Source organism: Colletotrichum scovillei (genome assembly GCF_011075155.1).
Source record: "Colletotrichum scovillei strain TJNH1 chromosome Unknown Contig00003, whole genome shotgun sequence".
NCBI lineage: Eukaryota > Fungi > Ascomycota > Sordariomycetes > Glomerellales > Glomerellaceae > Colletotrichum > Colletotrichum scovillei.
In genome coordinates, this window is record NW_023336261.1 from 3,655,667 (window position 1) to 3,679,944 (window position 24,278).

Consider the following 24,278-nt stretch of genomic DNA (forward strand, 5'->3'; position numbering starts at 1 on the left):
ATGGTAACATCCACTCACCACAGAGTCTTTTCTTCCTGTGCCCTGAAGTGGCGACGTAAAGTTCGATCGAATGAGTAAGTGAGGTGGGGGAGGCGACTGAGTCCTCGGCACTAAGAGTGTTTATGGTGTTGGCGCCTTTTTTATTTCTCTAGTCCAGTTTCTTGAGAATGGGAGCTCCTTTTTCGTCATCTTCTCTTTGCCGGCAGTCTATTTACTAGGCCACGCAGGCGTAACAAGGAACATGAGATATCAAGTCAAGGAAATGCAGCGCTCCGGTCCGATGTCTGTGAAACTTTTCTGGAGAAGCAAACGGACTAGCCAAAAGAAACGAGGCGAGAAACAGGTGAGGAAATTGCGAATGCGGTTCAGATTGACAGAGGAGCAGAAAGAGTAGATGGTGGCGGTGGTGGTAAGCAATCCAATGACAGGTAACTGGGACTCGGAGGTGTGTGAAAGGTGTGAATCCGGTGTGTATGGTGCAAGTTGGTATGGATTGTGTGTGGAGTGCACCGTATACCCGTAGCCTTCTATGATGACGGAAGGAATGGAAGCCATGGCAATTTAGGCGTCGGTTCTTTTCTTCCCACAAGGTACGGACATCTTACACTGTACCTTACTACCTTACTTACACTCAGAGGACGAAGTCACTTCGAAACAGGTCTGGCGTGGCCTCGTCTACTCTAGCGTAAGTTGCGCCTGTCTGCCAAAGCCAAGGATTGCTCGGCGCCGCGAGCTTGGGAGGAATGGATGGAAGCAGACAAAAGCGCCAGAAAGCATGCCGGGAACCCATATGACAACCAGCCACCTGCTTGTTGTTCTTTCTCCCAGAATCTGGACAGAAAGAATGGAAAGAGAAGGGAATATGTCCAGTCGAAACTCCAGTAGGTGATTGACCCAGTAACGCCGGAGTAGGAGAGGTGAAGACAGAGAGACATCTCCAGCCCAAATAGCTCAGCTCGGACCAAACATTCCACAATTCCGTGCTGGTTTTCAATTCCGATCCTAGTCTCGTGAGTGAGAAAAGAAGGAAAGAGCCTAGGTTCACTGCGGCCTCGAGACAGGAGTGTTGAATGTGACTGCAACGCCAGATGAGCCAGGGCACGGCTGGGCTTCCAAGCGACCTGCTTCAGACCACAGGTACCTTAACTTGGAGTCAAGAAAGGGGCGCTTTTGAGGAGCAAGTCTCTCTGGTGACGGTTCTGTCTCTGCCCTTTTCTTCTCGCTTAGGAATCCGGCGCAGATGCAACAGAAGCATTCCCTCTCGCCCAAGATTCGTCACAAACAACGGCATGCCAAGACGGGCAGCTCTAGATCCGACCCTTGTCCGTGTTGACTGTGTTCTGCAAAGCATGTATCGCTGTGCCGAGCATGGGATTGTCTTGCGCAGGTACTGAATATCAACGCAGTTCGACTTGGACCAAAAGTCGACAAAAAAAAACCCAGATCGAAACCACTGAGCGCGAGTGAAAACACGATGAATGCGGGCCAAGGACAAAACGGACAATTGGAGACCTATTCGACCGAGTTATCTGATAGGCATCCTGTACTGAGACGCACAGAGCAAAGGTGACGGACGGCTGGCGCTCGTGCTGAATAGCCTGGTGGGCAGCTGGCCGACCGGAAATCAAGTGCTAGTAGTGTCCGTAGGCGGTAGCAGCGTCGAGTAGGCTCAGGTCAGGGCCTGGGGTGCGAGGCAAGGCGGAAGGAATACTTTGTCGGACTCAGAATGTCAGTGCCCGTCGGAATCAGAATGTCAGATCTGGATTCAGACAAGCCCAAGCCCCTGGCAGGCATGGGACGATGACGGAGGGGGGGAGAAGATACCTGCAGAAGGGTACCTTGTCCCACAATGGCTGACCAACCTGCGCATCCATTCCTGTGGATAGGTGCCGATGGTCGTCAAACTCTCGCCCTGTGTTCGCTCCAGAAGGCTGTGAGCGTGTCAGCTTTTTAACATTAGAGGATCGACTGGTGGTGATCTACTCATCCGATTTCTTGATGGAGGGATAATATAAAATGGATGAGCGAATGAATTGGCCGTAACAAGGTCGACGTAGTTAGTAAGATTGTAGTGCGAGGCAATGCATCACTGATCGGCCGCTGCAGTTTTCGGGCTGGTGGTGCTTATCTCGTGTGTGTGAGGGGGCCAGCAGGGCAGCGACGAGCAGGCAAGGGGTCAGCGGCGGGGGAGAGGGACAGGGTCCTGCGTCCAGTCTTCTGGCCGCCTTCTCGAACATCGATCGAAAGTGTGGAAGCCCACGAAGCCTTCTTCGGAGCCACTTTGCCATGCAGTCGAGGGGCGCACCGGGGATGGCGACTGGAACCACTGGGAACAGGGTTTGCAGGGGAGAAGCACGTCAAAGGCAAAGGCAAGGGGGGAGGGGGGTCGGCGTCCGTGGAAGGTGGAAGGTGGAAGGAAGGTACCTAGTGCATCCGTACCCCGGTACTTTGACCAATCCCATCGACCACCTCTGGCTCTTTCCTGTGCCTCAGGCAGGATAGCCATTTAAGGCAAGGCGCCTATCAGGTCGAGGGACCTAGTATCGCGGTACCTGTTCAAGTCGCATGTACCACCTCAGGCTCCCACCCTTCCCCCAAAAGTCAGGTAAGAAGCACCCGGGCAAGGTAGGCAAGAAGGGAATGGCACGAGGGGTGGAAAGAAGCACCTGGGCGTCTGCGCCGTGGCACACCGGCACCCACCTTCCCGCCCGCCGCCGTCTCTGACTGGCGCAACCATCTGCTGGATGACGCCTTGGTGGCTGCTTCCATTTCGAACCCGCCTGCGAGCTGCGAGGCGTGCCTGCCCTTCTGAGACGCGTTCCTCGACTCTCGACACCCGACTTCAACAGCCACGACAGCATAGCAATTTTCCAATATAGACGCACCTCGGGCAGGTGCACAGTCAAGCCACCTACCTCGGTGACTAAGGTCGATCACCGGGAGGTTCCCAAGGTGACGAACCCAAAGTCTCGCAATCGGGTCGTGGCTTCCATTCCCACCTTGTACAACAGATGCAGTAGACGGGAGTGAAGATACCTACCTATCTAAGGTACCTTATATGTCCCAACCCTCAACCTCCATTCCCCAACCCTCAACTCAGCAACCAGGCAGACGGGTGGCATGGCCCAGGTACGCACATACGCACTCAGCCCGACTGCTGGGAACGCACGAGAATGAGCAAGCAATGAGACGTCCTCCTCCTTCTTCTCTTCCTCCCCCGTGCGGTCGCCGTGCGGGTGTCACTGTCAAACTGCAGAGCATTCAGGCAGGCAAGCAAGCACCAACACGCAGATGAAATTTCTCAGAAGGGACCGAAAGGTCTGGTCCAGAACTCCAGTGTCCAAATGCACGTCGGCTATTCGTAAGCGCTGTCTATCCTTTAGATACCTATCTAACTCAAGGTAGCTACGGATACGGAGCACTGCATGCGATATCCCACGACATCCGACCTCCAACGCCCCCTGGTTGGACCCTGTATGAGTCTGACACTGTGCCAAAGGCCCCAAAGAACCGTCCTGAACCATCTTGGGGCTCTTCCGTTGCGTCCCCCAATCAAGCTGAATGGAATACGGAACCGCTGGCCCAGAGAAGCGAAAGCAATATTCGACACCACACTTCAGCCCACCAGGTCGGTAACTTGGGCTTTCAGTGCTCCACGCACATGGAATTTATGGTCTCCCAGGTTGCAAATTGAGAACCCAAACTGCCTGCTACACAGCGTAGTAGTAGGTATCTTGTCTTCCATGCCATCTCGTTCCTAACCACCGCATCCGAACACTTCTAACACATATTGCCCTCTAGGCCAGCTAGCTTGCCCAGTTCCATCCGTCCTTGGTTGATTGTCGCACTCTATCCCGTCGTACCCCTCTCAAGTACCCACCTGTGCCTTCAAGGTAGACGCTCTCGTCCCACGTCGCCGTCATTACTTACGCTGCATGCGCTGCGTTCTGTCCGCCACAACTACTTCGGTTAACGCTTCACCTCTGCAACCAAAGATCGCCATGACACCTGTACACGCTCAAACACTCTCGACGTGTAATTGCCCAGTGCGCACCGCTCAATCAGCCGTTCAGTGTGTTTATTGCCGTTCCGCCCCGGTCAACTCCTCTCACGAGATCTCGTCCTTGGTACCGGCGGGTATCTGTAGGAAGCTACCTATCCATCTCCCTGGCCAAGAGGGTCGTTCTGAGATGCTCACGACTCGCACTGCCGATCCTCTCCTCGTGCGAGCTGGGTCCAGCCTGCCACGCAAGGAATCCACATGTTGCCCACTCCTCTCAGCACACAGCAATCATGGCAAACAAGGCCCGTAGGCCTGTGCCCGTTCTTGCCCTGATCGCAGATTATTACCCACATGTCGCAATATCGCCGATGATCCATGATCCATTCCTTCTTCGTGTCTTCCAGAAGTAATGGAGAGACGGAGAAAGAACAAAAAGAAGCCTCACTCTGTATCCGCATCCATACGACTGCCTATCGTTTTTGTTTCCCTGTGGACTCCGCATACCTGACTGGTACGTCCCTGGCCTGTCATACGCCCGAGTTCACCCTGTCCCGCCCTGCCAGAGTTCCTCATGGCTGGCTGAGCGTTTGACCCTTCCCACTTTCACACACACACACCTCCTACAACACACCTGCAAGAGTCGACGAAGCCTACGCGCATTCTTAGGTTGTTTCTTCGTGACGAGCGCCGTTGCCTGGCTCAACATCAGCAACATATTGACTCAAGAAGAACGTTCAAGATGATGCGAAGTGGCTCAACGCGGCAATCAGACGGCAGGGAATCTATCGCTTATCTCGCACGTCCGCGGACGAGCACTAGACTGCAAGGACATTCCGTGCAACTGCGGCTGCAAACCCGCAGCTATCTGCAGTAGTGTAGCCAGTCGAGGCCCTCTTCCTCAGAGCCTGCACCGCCGAGATTTGATGTTCCCACAACTGGGAACATGCTGTACAGAGTAGAGCGCTGTCCACTCGCTTTCCTTTCATGGTTGGGCCAGAAACACTTGGTCACATTTGTCCCAACTTCCAATCAAGAGGGAAGGATTCCCATCACCACTCAACCTCGCAATGTGCTACTGCAATCGTTCCCACAGACATGGCCGTGACGGGGTTACTGTCTCGCTGATAGTTTCCGGGGGATGACCGAAGCTCCCCTTCTTACCTGCACGTCGGCGAAACCCCGGTATCGAGGTCTGCTTTTGCAGAGAGGGCTGATGAGAGACACTACTGCGTATGCTTCGTTCGAAGCCAACGTGTCACGTTTCGCTTCTGAGCCTGCCACCCACGACGCACAAAGCCAGATCGGCCCATTTGGCCTTACACAACCCTTCTTATGATGGTAGACTGGGAAGGGACTGTACCGTTTGCGATCAAAACAGAGGGGTCGAGAACGATATCGAACATGAAAACGATGGGCCGATGCATTTGAGTTCTTCCCATCTTTGACGGCAGAATCTTGGCCGACACCTCCGCTGCGCTCGGTGAGTCTTGGTCCTTGGCTTGAACGCGATGCCTGTGCATCTCGTCGACCTTCCTATAGAGTTATAGCTTCTCTCTCTTATCCGTCTCCCTGGCCTTGAGGTCAAGCCAGTGATATTTACGGATTCTATGAGCTGTTCTATCTATTCAGATCATTTCACCTACATTCTGCACCCTTGGCAAATCCATGCTACTGGCTGCTTGAGTGTGCAAGTAGCAAGTCGCCGAGTCCTCCGGGGATTTATACATAGTGTGGGATGGCTTCAGCTCCTCGGTCCACGATGGTTCGCCGTGGGAGGAATTTCGCTGTCTGGGGCGAATAGCCTCCTGATCGTCCGCGAGCAAGGCGGGCGGGTTCCTTTCACCTTTTTCCAGCCACCAGGTGCAACTTCAGTCGTATCACCCCTGCAACCATGGTTCATCTCAGCTCTTGCCCACTTACCAATAGAAACTCAACCCGCCCCCAAAGATGGGATCTTCCAACCCCTCCAACTCATCGCTCGCCGACGTGGTTGGGTGTGGTTGATACGTCTATGGGAAACAGAGCAGTCTATACTCTATAGAGAAAGGAATTTGTTGCATTCGTCCCCTTGCAACCCCCTCATTCTCTCTCTACCTTAGTAGGGATACAACGGTGTCAATCCGACCACCCGACATGTTATCCCTAGACTACCTTGCTTCGGCTTTTGGGGGCCTAAAGTAACCCATCGCCGTTTCGACTTCGAATGCTTCTCAATAGTTTTCCTTTTAATTCTACTGTAGACACTATGGGCACAAGCTGTACTGCCTGCCGGTCCTACGGCTATGCAGAGTCATGAGACTCCTAAATCAATGACTTACATGAGTTGCCAACAAGTTGACATGACACCGGTTCCCCGCCTACTCAGATGCCCGGCCGTAGATTTCACTTCCGCGACTGGGTCGGCCTCAATGCCGCGCCCGCAGCTCTGCGCCTGCGCCCGCGCCCTCCGAAAGACATCTTCTGCCGGCCGAAATGCCGCCGTCCATTTCCCGCACCTCTCACAATCACCGTTCACGATACTTGGAAGAAAGAGGACGTAACGAGGGCCAAGCATCCTGACTACCTTACTTTTCTTGCAATGGTGGCAAAAGACCTGAATAGAGCCTCACTTGGACGACTCGTGACCACAGCAAACCCCGTCTTACACTTCTCTTCCGTGAATGGTCGTCTCGCCCGATGCTTGACGGTACTCTCCAAATTGACCTCGTCGGTACTCACGACTATGAGCTTCGGGGCTAGCTTCTCACCCAGCACCGGATCCTTTCTGCCCCCCCCCCCCTTACTGGACATGACTTCGGCGCATCGCACCATCCTGAGAACGCGCGCGCCTTGTTCCTGCACGCTGATCACCATTCGCTGCATACCACTGATAGGGCAGGCAGATATCGCCATCACCCATGCTAATCTTGATCGAAATCACCCATTCAGAATGCTTACCTCCTCCCCAGGTGGGCTAGTCAAAGTCCCCGTTATCCCACACCCTCGCCAGCCTCGGTATTCACAGCTGGTCGCGTGGCCCTCAAGGGCAATTCCTCGAGTGGACGGGTGCGAAAGGTGATGAGATTGACAACATACTTTAGGTAGGTAGTGTCGGGTCTTCACGGTTGCGCTTACGCTTTTCAAACCTGGCAAAGCGACATGAGCCTTGCATGTCCAGTGAATAGATGCCGAGGTCATTAAAGGACCCTCAGAACTGATTAGTATCCGAGAGAAAATATCCCGTACTGACGGTTCATCACCCGTAGTCTCGTTTCAGCCCTGCCTGTCCACACTTCCCGTACGGATACACACTTACAGCACCTGGAGCCCATCCAGGACCCCTGGCACCAAAGCTTACTTACCACGAACATCCCGTGGTTTTGCAACCCGGAGTCTTGTCCGAAGCCACAGCCGGCGACGAACAGCCCAGCCCTGTCACGTAGGAGAACTCCGCCGCACTTGATTGAGATGCCTGTCTCCTCCGAGTCCATTCCCTCGAAAGAAGCGGGCTTCAAAGAAGGCCTGTTCGGTTGATTATGCTTGTAAAGTGGTCTATCGTCCGTGCTTCGGTCCAAGCAGAGACAGAGAGAGAAAAAAGTACTGCAAAGTTGGAACAAAGTCCCGTCCCTCAATTAGAAACCCGCCTTAATAAGATCGCCCTAACTATGGATGGCACATCCGATCAAACGTCTCATGCTCGCATGCTCCCTTTTTCTATCCCCCTCTCCTTCAACTTTTCTGCCCACTGTTGCACTTACCTCTTTTCTCTACATTAGCTTGTTCGTCAACGTTGTTGGAAAAAAGGTCAAATGATGTCAAAACCCGGGTTCCTCGGATTCGGGTGACCTAGTATTGGGTAAACCAGCAGCACCTAGCGCGTTGCACGCAAGATGCGAGGTGCAGGACTGTCTGGCCCAGCCTCACTGTCGCTCATCGCCGCCCGTGCCAGGATTCCACATCACGACGCGAGGGATTACTTGTTCTCCTTCAGGTTATAGGTAGATTCATACAAAATAGACTTAAAGGGTTCCCGAGTTCCACGGCCCCTCCGAAAGAGGTTTCGAGACCTGTTCGTTTGAGAAGAACTGGGGGGTTCACGGCGCAGATTCCGAGAAAGAAATAAAAAAGAGAGAGGAAGGGGGCCTTGCTCTCAAACCCCTGATCTCTGTCTTCTTCGGTTCCATGACCCCATCTCCCCCCACGCCCCTCCTTCTTAAGTTCTTCCCGTCCTTCGGGGGATCGGTTAGTAGTTCAGATAAACCTCTGTAGGCGAGAACGCGGTCTTGGATAGATCGACTGTGCTAGGATCCTTTTTTCTTTTCCACATACGGACGGGAGGCCCGGGGGTTGTGGAAAGATTTCGTCGGTGCCGCGGGGTGGTTCGTGTTCGTCGCCCCAGGTTTGCTCGTTGGTTTGTTAGGTGTTTTTCTGGACAGACCGGTCTTTAGTCAACATGGTGTAAGCATGAACGGGTGTGATCAGTGCTCGAAATCTAGAAGCACTCGTGAGACGCTGGACCAAGAGGAAAACCAACGGGAGAATCTTTCTCCTTTTTTCGCTTTGCAAGGGATAAAAATCTCTTCATCAACTCTCGTGTGCGATATTTCCCCCCGCTACGTTGGTGGCCTGGTTTGCGTTCCGCAAACATGTTGTCGCGGTGAGTGGCTCACCGGAGTATTCGCACCGGAAAAGCGCATGAATTGAGTGCTTTGCTTGACGGTGGGCTAGATCCGCTCGATGATCTGAGTGTCCTTTTTCCCCTTCATGTTTGAGTGCTCTTGTTACATCTTATCGTCCATCGTGCCGGTAGCCGGTAGACGATGAGGGTTGAGGTTTGATCAATCGTCGAAGAAGCCGGGCCGACTTTTGCGGTGGTTTGGGCTCTTGGTCGTACAAAAGGGTCGACGTAACGGCGAAGCCGTGTTTCGTCTTTTGAGGATGAATGATGAGTTGTAGGAGCGATTTAGGGGGAATGTACCTTGTCGTTATTGATGGACTCTGGATGAGCAATCGTGGCCGGTGACTCTCCGGACCAGTTGTAGTGCGACTGATATGAGGCTCTCGATGCCAGACGAGGTTACAGCTGCCAGCATATGGCCCTTCAGAGGCTATCGTGGCTGCCGTACTTGAAAATGTCTTCTGTTGGCAACGACAATGGATGAGTAGTCGGCTCATGGCCGGCCAGAGCCCTGCTATCCAGGCGTCGATCATCGGTCTCTGGGCAAGATTTCGTGAGGAGGGTGAAGTCTCAAAAAAGGACACAGTTGGCAACCAGAAGTTTCCCTAATTACGATTTGAAGCACCGCTTTAGATTATCGTACCGGAATAATGGGTTATCCTTCCTCCCCCGTCCGCCTCGTCGCCGGAGATTCCACAGAGAAGGCAGGCGTACACAGAAGAAGAGAACGTGGATGTTGAGTAGATGGTAACTGCGCACGTGGCAACGGGTCAGAATCTCGTACGAAGGGAAGATTACCATGGGAGAAATGAACTTTGGCTCAAATCACAACGTCTATTGGCCTTTCTAAGTCCAATGTCTGGCATTATCTTCGGACCACCTCCACAGGTTCGTCTCGGGTTCTCAAGCTTGCTATATTAAGTACAGAACAGATGATCGATACATAGTACTGCTAAAAGCAATGCATAAGCTAGAGCTCACTATTGTTCCTTGCTCCCCGTATAGAATAGGTTGAAAACGCTAAAGATAGCGAAGGGAGTATGGAAATATGCTTTTAGGTGCCAAGAAGTAATAGGCCTCGAAAGCGCGTAGAGTTTAGCAAGTACGAATAAGGGCACTGGAAACGAACTTTCTCTGCCTACGTGGTTCGAGGTCCTAAGTTCCCCGGCTTCAACGAACTGGAAGCATGTGTATTAGCTTGCTGTTACCGAGAAAGACACCTAAGTACTAATCCATGTACGTATTAAAGAGTTCGACGGGCCAAAGGCCACAAAAACAAAGTTTTGAAAGTAGATCTGATCAATTTTATATTATTGTAATCATGGTCTTGAAGCCGAGCTTCAATCGGAGAGCTGTTACTAACAAGGTCGCTCCTTTGTCGAACAACGTCGTTCAAGCAGTAGCGAAACTCTCAAGTTCGGGTGGACAACTACAAAAACTCGTATCATTGCTTTGTGGACAACCCGAAGCTTGTCTGGCAGGAAAGTCCGAAAGGAGAGCGCAACCGCGACTTCTTCGTGGTCTAGATTGATATCTGTTAGCACAGCGAGTATCAAAGGGGCTCGATCGTCATATTTGTCCAGGAATTCTCGTGTAGACCGTTATAACTTGGTGGTGAAAGGTGATATTCAAACAGTTTACATGATTCTCACAGCTCTCGAACGTACTAGGAGGAATACTTCGCATGAGACAGCCACTTTACGAATGTCCGAGTCAGCTACAAGGCGGCGTCTCAGTAACACTTCCTGAACACCTTCACTGCCTTTCTGTTTGCTCTATCAGCTACAAATTCTGTTGATGTTTCCTGGAGTATCAGGACTGCTTGCATGCTCGACGCTAAGCTATGGGCGATTAGCAGCTGCTCACTATCTCGGCATAAGAAATCTACCTCATTACCAGAGAAATGTTACGAGCTAAAATGCCCGCGTTAACAGTCAAACAAATAAACCCAAGGCCTTACTTGATATTCAGGAGATTCTTATGGGTATTCTATCTCGATGGCAACATGCATTCCTTCCTTCTTCTCCTCTTGAAGGTTAAGGATATGGATGTATCTCAATTGTTTTCACGTTGTATGATGACGATACTTGTAGGTAGATTTTATTATCCTAGAATTCTATATGTTATCACAATGAAGTTTATTTCAGTGACGGAAGTCTGAGGTTCCTGTTGGGTCAGGAAGCCGGGGAACCAATTTGATCATCTTGAAGCATGAGAAGAGTGCCTGGCAATCACTGCTCGCGCCAACACCTGCTGCCTGGCACCTTCCAATGTGTACGTCCGTTCTTCCTCGAGGCGTTTGTTCAGGTGACATGCTTACCTACCTTAGTTAAGGGGTCTAGTCACCGTTCCTGTCACCTGCACAGCAGCGCCCGTCCAAGTCGGCGAGGTGAGGCCAAGCTGTGTGCGAGGTAGTTGAGTGGTTAAATAAACACGCTGTTCGAATCTGGGCAGGGACGTGAATTACAAGGTCAGTTATCACCATTCCTTCCCTCTTTCCTTTTTATCGGTCTGTGATGTTTTGCTTGGATATTGACTGGCATCCCCTCAATGAGCATTGCCGTGTGACGGTGGCGGTGAGCTTTTGCATACACCTGGAGGCAACTTTGACCGTTGGCGAAATAGGCATCGCGTAACTTGAGGCTCGCAGCGTCGCTCCTTCTCATTCTCCTCATGTAGAACTCAACGGTCGGCGGCAGGCTTGTGGTTGAAGACCTGAAGTTCAGTTTCTGTTCATGAGATTCAGAACATCACGCGCTAATCAAGTACCGTGAACGCGCACTGATAGGATCAATGCCTTCGGTCTTTCGCATATTGACTTCTGTGGATGGCCACATTTGGCAAAAAGGAACAAGAGGGGACGTTTCTGGCCGAACGATCTGACAGGGATTCGTACATTCAAGTAAATTGAAGGACTCTAGGATAGCTAAATAAAACACGACGAGTATGGTTGTTATTCTCAACTGGTAGGTCATAAACCCCTCTTGTCTCTTTGGTAATTCAGCTGGGCACACTGGAGAGCCTGAACTCGAATAGATCCAAGTGACGAATGTGAGAGCGTCTTATTTACGAGATCAAAAGGGGGAAATGCCGAGCATAGGTTGAGTGCTCATCAAGTGCCTCGAGTCTCAAAATCAATGACAGCGGCCATTCGTGATAGGCTATTGGCAAAATTCTAGTCCTAGAGGAAGCAAGCTATCATTGGATTTGATACCGTAAGTAAAACGAGGTGACGATACCAAACGGTGGGTGTATATGATGCTCAATGACGGTAGGGAAAGTGAAAACATTCAAATGCATCTGTGTCGAACGTATCTTAGATATTTAATTACTGCAAGTTCATCTGTGGCCACGGATATCAGACTACAATGAGTCAACATCCATTAAGGGGACCCCGAGTTCCAGTGTCTAGAGAATACCCGAGTCCGGCAAGTGACACGAACTCAGACTTCCGGCACAATAGCAGCCGACTTCACTTTCCGGTCGACGGAATCGCGAGCGATCGAATCCGCTGCGTCCCTATCATGCGCCTCGGCGGCCTCAATAACAGTGGCTCTGAACTGCTCTCTCTTGGGCCTACATGAGTCGTAAGAAGCTGTCTTGGGTATCGAATAGGTGAATGAACATACTCTAGATGCTTTGCATCAATGTAACGAAGCACACATGTCATGATAACGACGAGAACACCGATGGCAATAGCTGACTGCCATGCGTACTTGTCTGTTTGGGGTCAGAGCCATGATCGTTGTGCGTTTGGGCTGATGAGAAAAACTTACAGTACGGTGCCTGAGTGGCCGGCCATACCAGAACCTGCGACCAGGCAGAGATGGCGTAGTATCCCGCGATGGCAACTCCGACGATGAGAGTCCGCGCCTCGGGGTCATGGGGTAGAATGTCGGCCAGCCATGCGAAGATGAGAGGCGCGGTGCCCATTGCCGTGAAGAGGATGAAGTTGGACGCGTAGGCCGTGGCGAGCGGTGTCGTAGTAGGGTGTGAGGACCAGACGCTCATCGCGATACAGCATGCAATGCCAATCACAGCTGTGTAAGTTGTCAGACTGGATTTGTCCCAGTGGAGGGGGCTGTGAGGTGATATTTACCCTGAACAACGATGAGAGTCCATCGTGTCATGAACAAGTCCGACAAGATTGCCCAGACCCAGACTGTAACTCATATCATTATTGGCTCTTCTCTCGGATTCCAAAGGATTTCACACATACCGAACACCACGTTGATCGCACTTCCACCAATGGGAATGGCGTTAACCTCGGACGTCGACCACCTGGGTGTCCCATCCGGATTCTTCAGAGCCTTCAGGAACAGGCCGAAGTAGTTGTTGCCATACGACAAGAGGACAGTTGCAATGTACAGGACGGGTACGAAGTAGATTACCCAACTCTTGAATGCACGCCTGTTCCCAGTCAGCTCTCTGTCACCGGTAGAAAAGATGGATCGGGGGATCATCGAACCTGGCAGCGGCCCATGTCATCTTCTTGGGCTCTGCTTTACCATGGCGCTCCAACCGCTCCATAGCAAGCTCGGCGTGTCCCTTCTTGAACCAGAACGCGCGGGGGTTGGGGTTGTTAGGTGTGTCGGGAAGAAGGAAGAAGCCCGCAGCGCCGACGCACACAGTCATGATGGCATTCACAACGAAAAGCCAGCGCCAGCCGGCCATGCCGTGTAGCCCATGCATGGAGCTCCTAATGGCAACTTGCAGCGCGCCCGACATCATGGAGCCCACCGCCTGACACGAGTGGTAGAATCCCATTCGCTTGGCCAACTCGGACGGGGTGTACCAGTGCATCAGCAGCGTCATCATGCCGGGCCAGGCACTGCTCTCGCAGAGACCGAGTAGGACGCGGAGTGCGTAGACTTGTTGCGCGTTCTTGGTGAGGGCGATCATGCCTGTGATGATACCCCATAGAACCTCGAGGCCAGAGAGCCAGTAGCTCGGTCGTACGTAGGTTAGTATGATTTGAGAGGGGATGAGCATGATGCAGTAGGCGACGTTGAAGTACGTTGTGAAGCTGAGATGAGAGGTCGGTTGGCATTGAGAGTCCTGAACTGTAGCTCTTGGGGGTTGGACTTACTAGTTGAGCTCGTTGCCGTAGAGGTTGAGGTCTTCTTTCATGCCAGAGACGTATGCGTTGCTGATGTTCGTCTGATCAAGGTCTTGATACCAGCGTCAACCAGACCGCCCCTTACCCTCGGATTCGGGTTGTTCTGTCACTTACATTTGATGACTAGAAAGTTGAGTTAGCTCAGGTCTCACAAACGAAGGATCTTCGTAACTATTCACCCTGCGAAATGCAACCAAAAGTCATCAAGAATATGTCCAGTCTCCTGACCAGCTTCCTCTCCTCTGCCGTTCGCTCATGGCGCGCCGCGAAGGCAAGGCTGCCGAAAATCATGTTGTCGATTGGCTGTTCGAAAATTCCAATGACTTTGAACGGAGGGCATCACAAGGAAGAACACCGCTGCATGATGGCAGGCGCAATGTGCTCCCGCCAGGTCTATATAAGGCGTGGATCGTCACATCTCTCTCTGCTCTACCCAACGGGACGCGTTTTCCAGATAAGACAAGGAAGGTTTCCCGGCACTATATTACCCCATGTTTTGTGAAAACTGTCTATCTCACGGCCTACCCCCCGACCCCGGCTCAAGTTGCAGAAGTTCCGTTATCACCTGATAGGCAGACGTTGCAGTGTTGCTGGGACCTGGAGATAGGTTCGGGAAAGAGGGGGAGGGATGCCGGTGCTCAAACGCGGGCCGAACTCTTATTGGAGCGGCCTTGGCCGCCCGATGAGCGGCGGGTCCTCCGACGACCGCAGATACCCCGGGGCTGGTAAGCTGATAAGCAGTCGTCCAGTCTTGCCTCTTGTTACCTAAATTGCTTCTCTCGACTTCCTGCTGATTGTACTTTGCCGGTTCGCGGCAGGCAAGTGCCTTCGAGAGAGACGAACACCCAATGTGACGACGTATGTAGTCGTTTAATATGTGCCATGATCGGTCTTCAGGTTTTCCATGCCCTTGTCACAAAGTAGATCGGACCACTGTGATTGTATCACAAAAGAGTAATCTGTTCGCATCTACATGCAGTAGCCGATGCATCGAGTTGCCATATTCGGTTTGAGACATGAAGTGGTTTGAGAGGTTGTGGTCCCATCGGTGCGGGAGCGGAGCGATGTTCGCCGCCAGAGGATCGGAAGGGCCTCCGACTTCGTCCCCACCTGTACGTACCCGACAAATGACTACAAACAACACACCTCTCAGATTTGAGCAAAGGTTGAATCACGGCTATCGCCCGGCTTATCTCACCCAAGGCGATCGACTCGCGGACATTTCCTACCGGATTTACAAAGCCGAAGGCAGGTTCGAAAGAGAGTGTCTAAGCAGCAGTGGAGGCTGCCCGCTCACGATGAACTCATCTTAATAAGGCAAGGTGTTGCATACGCGGGGATCGATGTATGCTCGACAAACCCAAGTCAACCACAGTTGTTTACCCTAAAGAGTCAACTCATGATGACTGGCCTTCCCGTTACCAATGCGTGCATATCATTCTGGCAACAGACCACTAGGTCATATCCTTACCTTAATTACAACGATGAAGCTCTCGTACCGAGAACCGCGAAATACGTCATTGTCGGCTCAGGAATCTCCGGCGCACTCACAGCCTTTAAGTTGGTCGAGGGTGGTGTAACAGGATCAGACATCGTCATCCTGGAAGCAAGGGAAGCAGCCGGCGGTGCCAGCTCTCGCAATGCAGGACATATTCGACCAGACGCCTTTCGCGGGTTCACAGTCTATAAATCACTCCACGGCGAGGAGCAGGCCCTGAAGATCATCGCCAATGAGAGGACCGTGTTTCTTGCAGTCGACAACTTCGTAAAGAAGCACAACGTGCCGTTCGATTTTGTCCCGACGACCACCTTTGACGTTTGCCTGACTCAGGAATTTGCAGATCACAATGCCAAGAGCTTCGAGGCATACCAGAGTGCTGGCGGCGACGTTTCTCACATCAAGTTTTACCCTGCCGCGGAAGCTCGAGAAAAAACAGGCGTCCCGCAAGCTCTATGCGCCTACGAATGGCCGGCAGGTTCTGGTCATCCTGCCAAACTGGCCCAATGGCTCCTGACCCAATGTATTGGCAAAGGCGTGCAGTTCCTGACCCATTGCCCAGCAATCTCGGTGACACCATCATCATCTGGCGCAGAGCAGATTCTCTGGGATGTCAATACGCCACGAGGTACTGTCACGACGCCAACAGTCATTCACTGCACCAACGCCTTCGCACCGCACTTGCTGCCGCAGCTATCTTCCCTCGTCACACCAGAGCGCGCGCAGGCCCATGCTTTCGTACCACCTGCGGCTCTCACCGGCAGCAAGGTGCTGCAGAGCACCATCTCCCTGCGGAGGGGCCTGCGTTGGTTCTACTCGGTTAATCAACGCCATTCAGACGGCATCATCATCCTCGGATCCGCCTCGGCAAGCCCCAAAGTCAGTCAAGCGGCGTATGCGGAAAGACAGACGGCCGACGACAGCGAGTTCAGCGCGGAAATTCGCGATGATGCCGTTGCCAACTTCCAAGACTGTCTACCAGAGTGTAGGCCAGAGAAGTTGCGCCACGGTGAGGGGCTCCAGCACACATGGACAGGTATCATTGGCATGACGCCCGACATGGTGCCCTTTATCGGGAGGGTTGATGGCTCCCCCGGACAATGGGTTTGTGCCGGCTTCAATGGACATGGTGAGTGCTCAATCGTTCCTGTAAAGTGCCCATTTGCTGATTTTATGGTTCCATAGGGATGGCGAGAATCTTTACGTGTGCGTCGGGCCTTGCAAAGATGATACTAGGTGGAACATGGCGGGATACCGAGTTACCAGAGTGTTTTGAGATGACTTCGGAGAGACTTGGCAGATTGAGAGAACAACAGCGAGAGCAAGCGTCCAAGATTCGAGAATAGCAGGATAAGGTATGTAGAGAAGAGCCAATCTTAGTAGGGGCAATCAGAGACGTGACGCCAAGACAGCGAAAATTCTCTGAAGAAGGTTCAAAGAATCTCAACTACCTTACTTTCGGCTTATATGTTCGTGCTTGAGAAAGTTGAGGCGGGCACGGCGGGGTCCTATGAAGCAATGTGCACGGACCAGACGTGTGATGCGGGCGGTGTGACCGCGCATTTGCATGTACCACGGCAGAATACCAGAATTTTGGTTCTTTCCAACTTTTGCCCACCATAGCCCAACCTGATTTCATCATACTACTCTTGACTCGCGACACAGCCCAGAAGCACGTTCTTTGGACTCTAACACTCGTTGAACAATTAGAATTGTCACATTATATCCATTTGTATCCCAACTGATCTTAGCAAACTCCCAGTCAGATTGCCATAATGCCGCCGAGCACCAACATGGTCCCCGAAACACCTCCGGGTAGAGGTATCTCCTCTCGTCTGTTGACGATGAAGTTCATGCAGAGAGCTGCTGCCTCGGACGCTACACCGGAACCCTCTCCCGAAGAGCCCTCATCTAAGCGGCGCAAGTTCCAAAATTCGCCCCTCACCGGCGACTTTCACTCCTTCGATCAAACAGCCGTTCAGGCGGCTCTCAAGCAACAAGAAGCTAAGCGCTTGTCGGCATTGGAGGCGTCTAGAGCAGAGCTTGCAGACACGCACTGGGTTCTTGATGGTGCTTGGGGCAAGTCTACCGAGACAGGGAATGCGCCGCCAAACATTGTCTATGTAGGATACGCGGATATCGATGTTGCCGATGGAGAGGAGGAAGTCGCAGCCACTGCTACTGCACAGGTTGGGAGGATGAAAATTGAAAGCAACAAAAAGAAGGCTACCAAGGTAATGCCAAAACCATGGGTCTTGCAATAACCTAGCTGACTCATGCCAGAATGCCAAGAAGGAGACACCCAAAAAGACGAAGCCCGAGTCGAGCGACTCCGATGGCTCTAGCGATTCCGACGACTCCAGTGAAGGATCCAGTGACGAAGATGAAGCCTCCTCCTCAAGCGACGAAGAGGCTTCGATGAAGACACCTCCGAAAGCCGTGAAAGGCCTCGCGTCTGGCGGCCAGGGGCGCACAAGGGTCAATCTCCAGGCGAAGAAATCAAGCGAGTCTATGAAGGCCAAGGAATTCCGGGAGAAGAGAATGAAGAAGGAAGTCAAACTAAATAAGCTGGCATCTATCTCCGGCGGTGCTACAGGCAGCCTCTCCGGAGCAGGCAAACCTAACGCGCCCTTCAACTGCCACAACTGCAACAAGCCGGGGCACAGGGCCGCAGACTGCCCACAGCGACGAGGAGGCAAGCGGAAGTCGTCTGATAGATCACGATGAACCTCTGTCTTACCAAGCGTGCTTTTTTATTTTCAAGATACCCCTCATGCCTGGATTTGGCTTGCTTACCGGTTCTTCCATTCCCGCTTTGCGAAATGGGAGCAAGATTTTTGTCTACCCTACAGCGGGCTCTCGCCTGGCGAGAGATCACAGAGGAAATGGGTTATGGGATTGACGGAAGAATCCTGCTGAGCGGACATTCGATCAATGCAACACGTAGATACGCACTGCCTCCTGCGCCGGGCTAGGAAAGCCCGACATGGACCGGCAATCTTAATGGAAAGAAATGACCACCAACCCCATCTCCTGTGTTGTCGCGCATGCAACATGGCCGAACAATGGCCTTGGTGCCAACGAACTAACTCGGTCTTTTGAACTACACGTCTTGAGCTGATCAACTTGAATGATAGACGGCATGAGCTGTCTACTGAGCCAGGTACCAGGCTAGACACAGCTGCCTTACCGTCTGCACATATACTGACAAGAAATCAAGGTTCGCGGAACAGGCGCGTTTGTCCGGCTTGGAACACAATCTGCCCCCTTCGTCAATCGTTTCTTTAGGGATGGCAGCCGGGCAAAACAACCACAACTGCCGATGATGAGACTAACAGAAACCCTGTCGACACGGTTTCCCTACATCTCGATGGGAATCTAATGCATCGGCCGACCTTTCGTTTCTTAGCCTCCTCGGACACGGGAAAGAAGCCCGCATGTGAGATGTCGATCTCCTGCGTGGTTCAAAGCGGCTCGCTCAAAACGGCACTACGGGAACTCTGGGGGTTACCAGCCGGCGCCCCGGGACATTCGAACTTTGGATGGTGGGGTGACATGCTTTCGTCCCCAAAAACTCTCTATCTCTTCTATACAGAATCTCATGTGCTAAGGGATCGTGGAATCATGTTAGGTATCCTCGCATAAGCAAGCTTACATCTGCTGTGTAGGGTACTGCAAGGATATGCCGCTGGCGACCCAGTCATAGCTGCGACTCTCCTTAAGTGTCATTACGGACACGCTGGTTGTCGCAAAAAGTCAACGCTTGAGTGCCCAGGAGCCATTTTCGTAACATTGGTGTCGAATGGTAATCCCCATCGCAAAGTATGGAAAACGCCATCGCTGCATACATCTACTTGATGCTTAACCAATGCAAATGATCTTGATCGGCAAATCGGCTCGATGGTCAAGTGCCACTGAAACGGCGGGAAACATTAGTACAGGTTGCAATCCAAGTTGCAGTTAACGACTGTTATCATAGCCAGGGTTAGAAACTTGGTCTCTATAGGGATGCCACTTAGAGGGACAACGGCGAGAGGAGGGAGGTTCCTTTTGGCCCAGTGCAGAACTCCCGGACGGAGTCGCTTGTCAACCAACCACTTTGCTTCCAGCACCGGCTGCAGCTCTCCGTATCTTGAATTACGAACCTCGAACCGGCTCTGCTCGAGGTTCCTCAAATTCGTTCGTACCTGTTCACCTTTGCGAAACCAAGTTCGGGTTGCGATCGTCATGACAAGCCGGGCTTATAGGGCGAGAAGAGGATGGTAGTTTAACATCCCCGCAAGGTACCTACCTAGGTCCGAATGTATGGAATATCGTCAGACTTGGACAAGGGACGGCCGTATCTTCCTATTGTGGATAGCGCAGCCGCACGCTTGCTTGGGAACTAGGCGACCGGGCCTCATTATTTTCGCAGTGAAGAGGGGTTGAGAAGGAGTCAACATCAGACGTGAGGAGAGGAGCAAAAGGTAGCATGGTCCAACAGCGGTCAGTTATGAACGGGCGGCGGTCTGGAAGATGGACAAGCCAGGTCGTGCTCATTGCGGGTTCAACAAATACTCAAAGTGGGCGCCCGGGAAGACGGAATGACTCGCCGATCCAGAACGACGGACCAGAACATGCACTCACGCACCTGAGTATTCGTACCAAGAAACAATAGACGGCTTGGTCGAATCGACTGCCCTCGGAGTTTCGTCCGACGCCCGCCAGTTCGCTCAGCTCGCCTTTCCTGTCATCCGGAGAAATGCAACGAATCGGTTATGGAATCGGGGGATCTCAAAGTCATTGGCGCCCATAAGGTTTCATGGTCAGCACAGCTGTGGAAGACTCACTCGCGGAAGCGAGGGCGGGGCCATGGTTACATGGTCTGTTTCTGTTAGCGGACACTGATCATGGATGGTATGCAGTTTCGACTTCTGTGGATTTCTGAACACAGCTTGTTTGGATTTTGGCCACACGCGGGCGTCGCCGTGCCACCCGCGGATCGCTTGCTCGAGGCACCAGGAAGATTATTGAACCTGCACAGTACGAATACTTACAACTTCTGTTTTGACGATCCCATATATAAGTGTCGGTATCAACACGGAATGTGGGTTGCGCGATCAGGATACCCGTAAAGTTCAGATTCCTCACAAAGATGCAGGTGATGAGGCTGCAGGATCGATACAAGATCAACAATTCACGCCATGGCTGCTGTCTGTCCAAACCAGCTAGAACGACTGTAGGTATGTCGAGAAATCCAGTCGGCCATGCATGGCAGCGACATGGCATCCCGCCAGGCGGATCGAACCCGAATCGCCGCCCACAGTTTGGGGCTGCATAGCTAATGCTCACTAATCTGTCTAGGCTTACATGGCACACGTGTGCTGGTGTCTGTTTCTCCAGTCGAGATGTGAGTGATTGTGGATTGTCATACCAATAGATCCAGGCGATCGCCTCTTATGTATCCTATGAAGCATGTGAGCAAGATAGTGTGGCAGACTAGGTTCGTCCAATGCGAACAGCAGCACCACACCACCACGATGGCTCCATCCATGCACAATGTCCGCAGGATACTGGTATGGCCTCCTACGGTGGGCCCTTGCCTGGTGTGGGCGATTGAGTTGACGAGGAATATTACGGTGGCCTAGGTGGTGCTGACAGCAGTATTACACGATACTGGCTTGAGTACCTACTCCCAACAAACAGTCATGGCGCTCCGAGTCTGGAGCTTCATGGGTATGGAACATGGGATCTTGAACCATGACTGTAAGTTGCCGACGACCCCTCTTTCACTCGGGTCTGTATCCAAATTGCACCCCTGATAGAAGGACGAGTCGACTAGCTGAACTGACTATTTTGCAGGTTGCTTACAACTCGCGCAGTTTTGGTTGTCTCGACGTTACTCAGGCTCTATTACTTTCAAGTTGACATCACCGTGAGCCAACCAAGTCTGAGCTTTTCAAGGTGTTTAGCAATACTCCGAACGGTGATGACGGTCCTAGGAACCCAAAAAACGCAACCAGATTGCCGGGAAAGACGCAAGACAAGGGGGGGTTGTATGTTTTCTCCCCGAACGGCGAAACATTCGCATGCCCACACCCCCTGTCCGCCTGTCTCGCCAGTTTTTCTTCTTCGGCGATTGACACCCGAAAACTGCTACATCCGACTACGGGCACAGGGGCTCTGTCTCCCTTGTCACCGCCTTGCCCTTGATCTTTGCTCATCAGCCAACAAACCCAACTGGGGCTGACGGGATCTAACAGGGGGGGAGGGAGAACCTCAGAAACATGGACCATGGTCCCTTTTGCGAGGCTTTCGAGGAGTACTCCGTAGCCCGGCCGGAGAATCCGTACCGCCAATATCGCCACGTATTCTTGCATTTGAGCATCGACTTTCCCATCCCGCGCAACGGTCGACATCCGAATGGCACCTTGGCCGAGGAGGGTGGGATCGAGAACAAGAAAAAACAAAATCGACCGCAGGGCGAGAACAGATTGTCAGGGGAAATTGCCAGAGACAGCGGGCCAGCCCGAGTTCACCATCCGCGCCCATTGCTTCTTCTGCAGAAGAAGCCTTCGGCGAACCACGGTAGAGCGAGAGCAAGATCATCAAGTGACCCCCAACAAATGACAACCTCAACGAGGCGAGCTGCGGTATTCGTAACAGCAACCAGTCAATATCGAGAGGGCGGTGGTTGGCATGCTGGAAAATATAAACCGAAAACGACCCCTGTATCCGTACAGCATTGCTCGATAGTTACGCCGGTGACCGCGGTGCCGCGGCAGCTCAAAGGTCCCCCTTGTCGCCGCCCGTCCCTTTTTTCCCCAGGCCGGTCCGCTCCCGCCGCTCCGAGTCCACAGGCCCAAGAGATCCCCAAAGGGCATGTCGATATCATTCGTTTTCGATATCAAATGATCCCACCACCGCCAAAGACCCGCGGCGAAATTAGGATGGCCATGCTTGCCCTACCGTAGTTGGGGTAGGTGAAAGAGGGATAAGACGCGAAACCATTGGAAGCAAGCCACCCGGTGACCGACACAAGACTTTCCCGTCCTGCACCCCAAAGACGGCGACGTTGCTTTTGCAGCCTGGGCACCAGGGGGTTAGAGGACTCCTAGGCCTTTGCGCAGTAGCTGCACTGGGCCTAGTAGTTGCATCCTACATTCTAGTGTACGGATATGGAGACCAATGTTTGCTTTCCGAACCCACGAACCACGATTAATCATCGTAGTCACAGCATAGCCCCCAAATTTGTGTCTTTTTCACTCTCCAACCTCTAACATTAAAATGCGGCTCATATAGCACCGGGTTGCTGGCTCCTTGTACACCATCAATAAGCTGCGCTGACTTCTCTCGCCGAACCACCGTGTGTGCCTCGTTTCAAAGGGACCTGACAACCGCCTCTTTTCCCACGTGGAGCCATAGGCGGCTGGGGTAACCCAGCGACAAGGCCATAATACCCCAAAGAGAGAGGGTGTGATGGAATTGAGGCTTTCACGGCTTCCTACTCAGGAACAGTTCCAACTGGACACGTCCATGTTGATCTCCTGTCTGAAATGACTCTCGTATTTCTCGTCTTTGTCCTGCCAAGAGGGCAGATGACGGGGATGTAAGTCAAAGGCCCGACAATAGGTCTGACACATTTATCAGATCTCATGCTTCACAGCCAGCTACTGGTACAGCTGAACCTGAGCACATCCCGCGCCTGACTCCAGGAGGAATGCGATTAGGCCATGGGATCAAGCAGGGGCTTTGCGTCAGCTTTGCGAGCGGCATTGATTACGGATACGTTCCTAGGGCAATGGGCTCAGAACATTCCAGCTTTCTGAAGATCCCGCCTTGCCCGCCCATCTTCGCACCTTGGATACCTCGACAGTGGTAGACGGAACGGGAACGGCAGTAGGCGGATGTTTCAGAGACGGCAGCCCACACCTTCGGGTCTTCCGTACTCTCCATCGACGAGCCGTCATCAACACCATGTCATCAAGTCGTTCAGCTGTTGCAAAAAATGGGCCCAGCACGTTTGTTGCAATAACGCCAACCCATTAGCACCAGCACCAGCCCGGTTATCGCACCTTGTGATTATGATCCCGCTGAAGTCGTCTTCTCCGGGTATTCCATGATCTTCTCTAGCTAGAACCATGGTTCCATCACGGTGAACCGAAGATCAGATCAAAAGGCAAGGCGGAGGCAGATGCGGAGACGATGGTGAGTGACTGTAACCACTGGACAATGGACTGCCGCTGCCGCTGCCACTGCCGCCATGATACCTTACGCAAGCCTACCTGCCTGGCGAGGTAGGTCTGACTGACGAGTGCGACCTTCCCAGCAGAGCAGCGTAGTATAACCGTAGGCTGGTTTGCCGGGTTTGCCCAGACTCAAAGATCAGCAAGCAGAGTGCCCGCTTCCGTCCATGGCTTCTAGAGTCCGTCTGGCCGGTACCTTGGGTCGTACGGCGTCGCGGCGTCGCGGCGTCGCCCTGCGTCCCCACAGGCAGGTGGGCACGGTCCCTTTCTTTGGTTCTGAATCTGAGATTGCCGGTGGCGGCGATGATGGTGGTGGTGTTGGTGGTGGTAGTGGTACCTAGTGTGCTTGATGGTGAGCCTCGAGGTTGTGTTGCTCAGTCTTGGGGGGTGCTCGTTCTGCTTGCTTGTCATTTGTAACTGCTGTTGCTTGCCATTGTGACCTGTCCATTCACTTGTCGTAGCTGCCCAGTCGGCATGAGTCGTCGCATCATTCGCGTCAGATGAGTGAGATGTGAGGTGTCGTCTGTAGCAGTAGCAGTAGCAGCAGGAGCAGCTCGAAAGACAGATCTCTTCGAGTCTTTCCCCCCCATCTCGCCTCGCCTTCTTCTCCCCCCTGGTGGGCCCCCTCCCCTCCTTCCACCCTAGCTCAAGTACCTACCTATGGTAAGGTAGACTGGACCCTCGAAAGTACTGGAAGTCTTGCTGACTGGTCACTGCCTGAGTGCCTGCACACCGGTCAGCGCTGTTCCATTGCAAGTTGCGGCAAGTGCCAACAG

General features: G+C 52.7%; 3 protein-coding genes across 3 annotated transcripts; 2 read left to right on the plus strand and 1 right to left on the minus strand.

The window, feature by feature from the left end:
• Positions 1–11,929: 11,929 nt before the first annotated feature.
• On the minus strand, positions 11,930–14,337 carry HER10_EVM0009798 (major facilitator superfamily transporter). Its single transcript, XM_035479271.1, has 9 exons — positions 13,959–14,337; positions 13,894–13,902; positions 13,750–13,831; positions 13,129–13,686; positions 12,880–13,070; positions 12,760–12,822; positions 12,437–12,700; positions 12,290–12,380; positions 11,930–12,236 (listed from the first exon to the last, which is right to left on the minus strand). Exons 1-9 carry the CDS (start codon positions 14,068–14,070, stop codon positions 12,104–12,106), a joined length of 1,503 nt encoding a protein of 500 aa, XP_035336425.1. The 5' UTR covers positions 14,071–14,337; the 3' UTR covers positions 11,930–12,103.
• Positions 14,338–14,951: 614 nt separating this feature from the next.
• Positions 14,952–16,823, plus strand: HER10_EVM0004281 (uncharacterized protein). Its single transcript, XM_035473931.1, has 2 exons — positions 14,952–16,406; positions 16,463–16,823. Exons 1-2 carry the CDS (start codon positions 15,179–15,181, stop codon positions 16,621–16,623), a joined length of 1,389 nt encoding a protein of 462 aa, XP_035335924.1. The 5' UTR covers positions 14,952–15,178; the 3' UTR covers positions 16,624–16,823.
• Positions 16,824–16,924: 101 nt separating this feature from the next.
• Positions 16,925–18,046, plus strand: HER10_EVM0009222 (uncharacterized protein). Its single transcript, XM_035478715.1, has 2 exons — positions 16,925–17,511; positions 17,561–18,046. The coding sequence occupies exons 1-2, from the start codon at positions 17,053–17,055 to the stop codon at positions 18,002–18,004; spliced, it is 903 nt and encodes a 300-aa protein (XP_035336368.1). The 5' UTR covers positions 16,925–17,052; the 3' UTR covers positions 18,005–18,046.
• The last annotated feature ends 6,232 nt before the right edge of the window (positions 18,047–24,278 follow it).

Bases quoted from the DNA above. Each gene is read 5' to 3' on its own strand.
- HER10_EVM0009798 (XM_035479271.1), bottom strand. From the start codon at position 14,070: ATGATTTTCGGCAGCCTTGCCTTCGCGGCGCGCCATGAGCGAACGGCA. The intron at 13,071-13,128 runs GTTCGATGATCC...GACTGGGAACAG, and splicing joins ATGACATGGGCCGCTGCCAG to GCGTGCATTCAAGAGTTGGG. The intron at 12,237-12,289 runs GTATGTTCATTC...CGACTCATGTAG, and splicing joins ATTGATGCAAAGCATCTAGA to GCCCAAGAGAGAGCAGTTCA.
- HER10_EVM0004281 (XM_035473931.1), top strand. From the start codon at position 15,179: ATGATGACTGGCCTTCCCGTTACCAATGCGTGCATATCATTCTGGCAA. The intron at 16,407-16,462 runs GTGAGTGCTCAA...ATGGTTCCATAG, and splicing joins TGCCGGCTTCAATGGACATG to GGATGGCGAGAATCTTTACG.
- HER10_EVM0009222 (XM_035478715.1), top strand. From the start codon at position 17,053: ATGCCGCCGAGCACCAACATGGTCCCCGAAACACCTCCGGGTAGAGGT. The intron at 17,512-17,560 runs GTAATGCCAAAA...GACTCATGCCAG, and splicing joins ACAAAAAGAAGGCTACCAAG to AATGCCAAGAAGGAGACACC.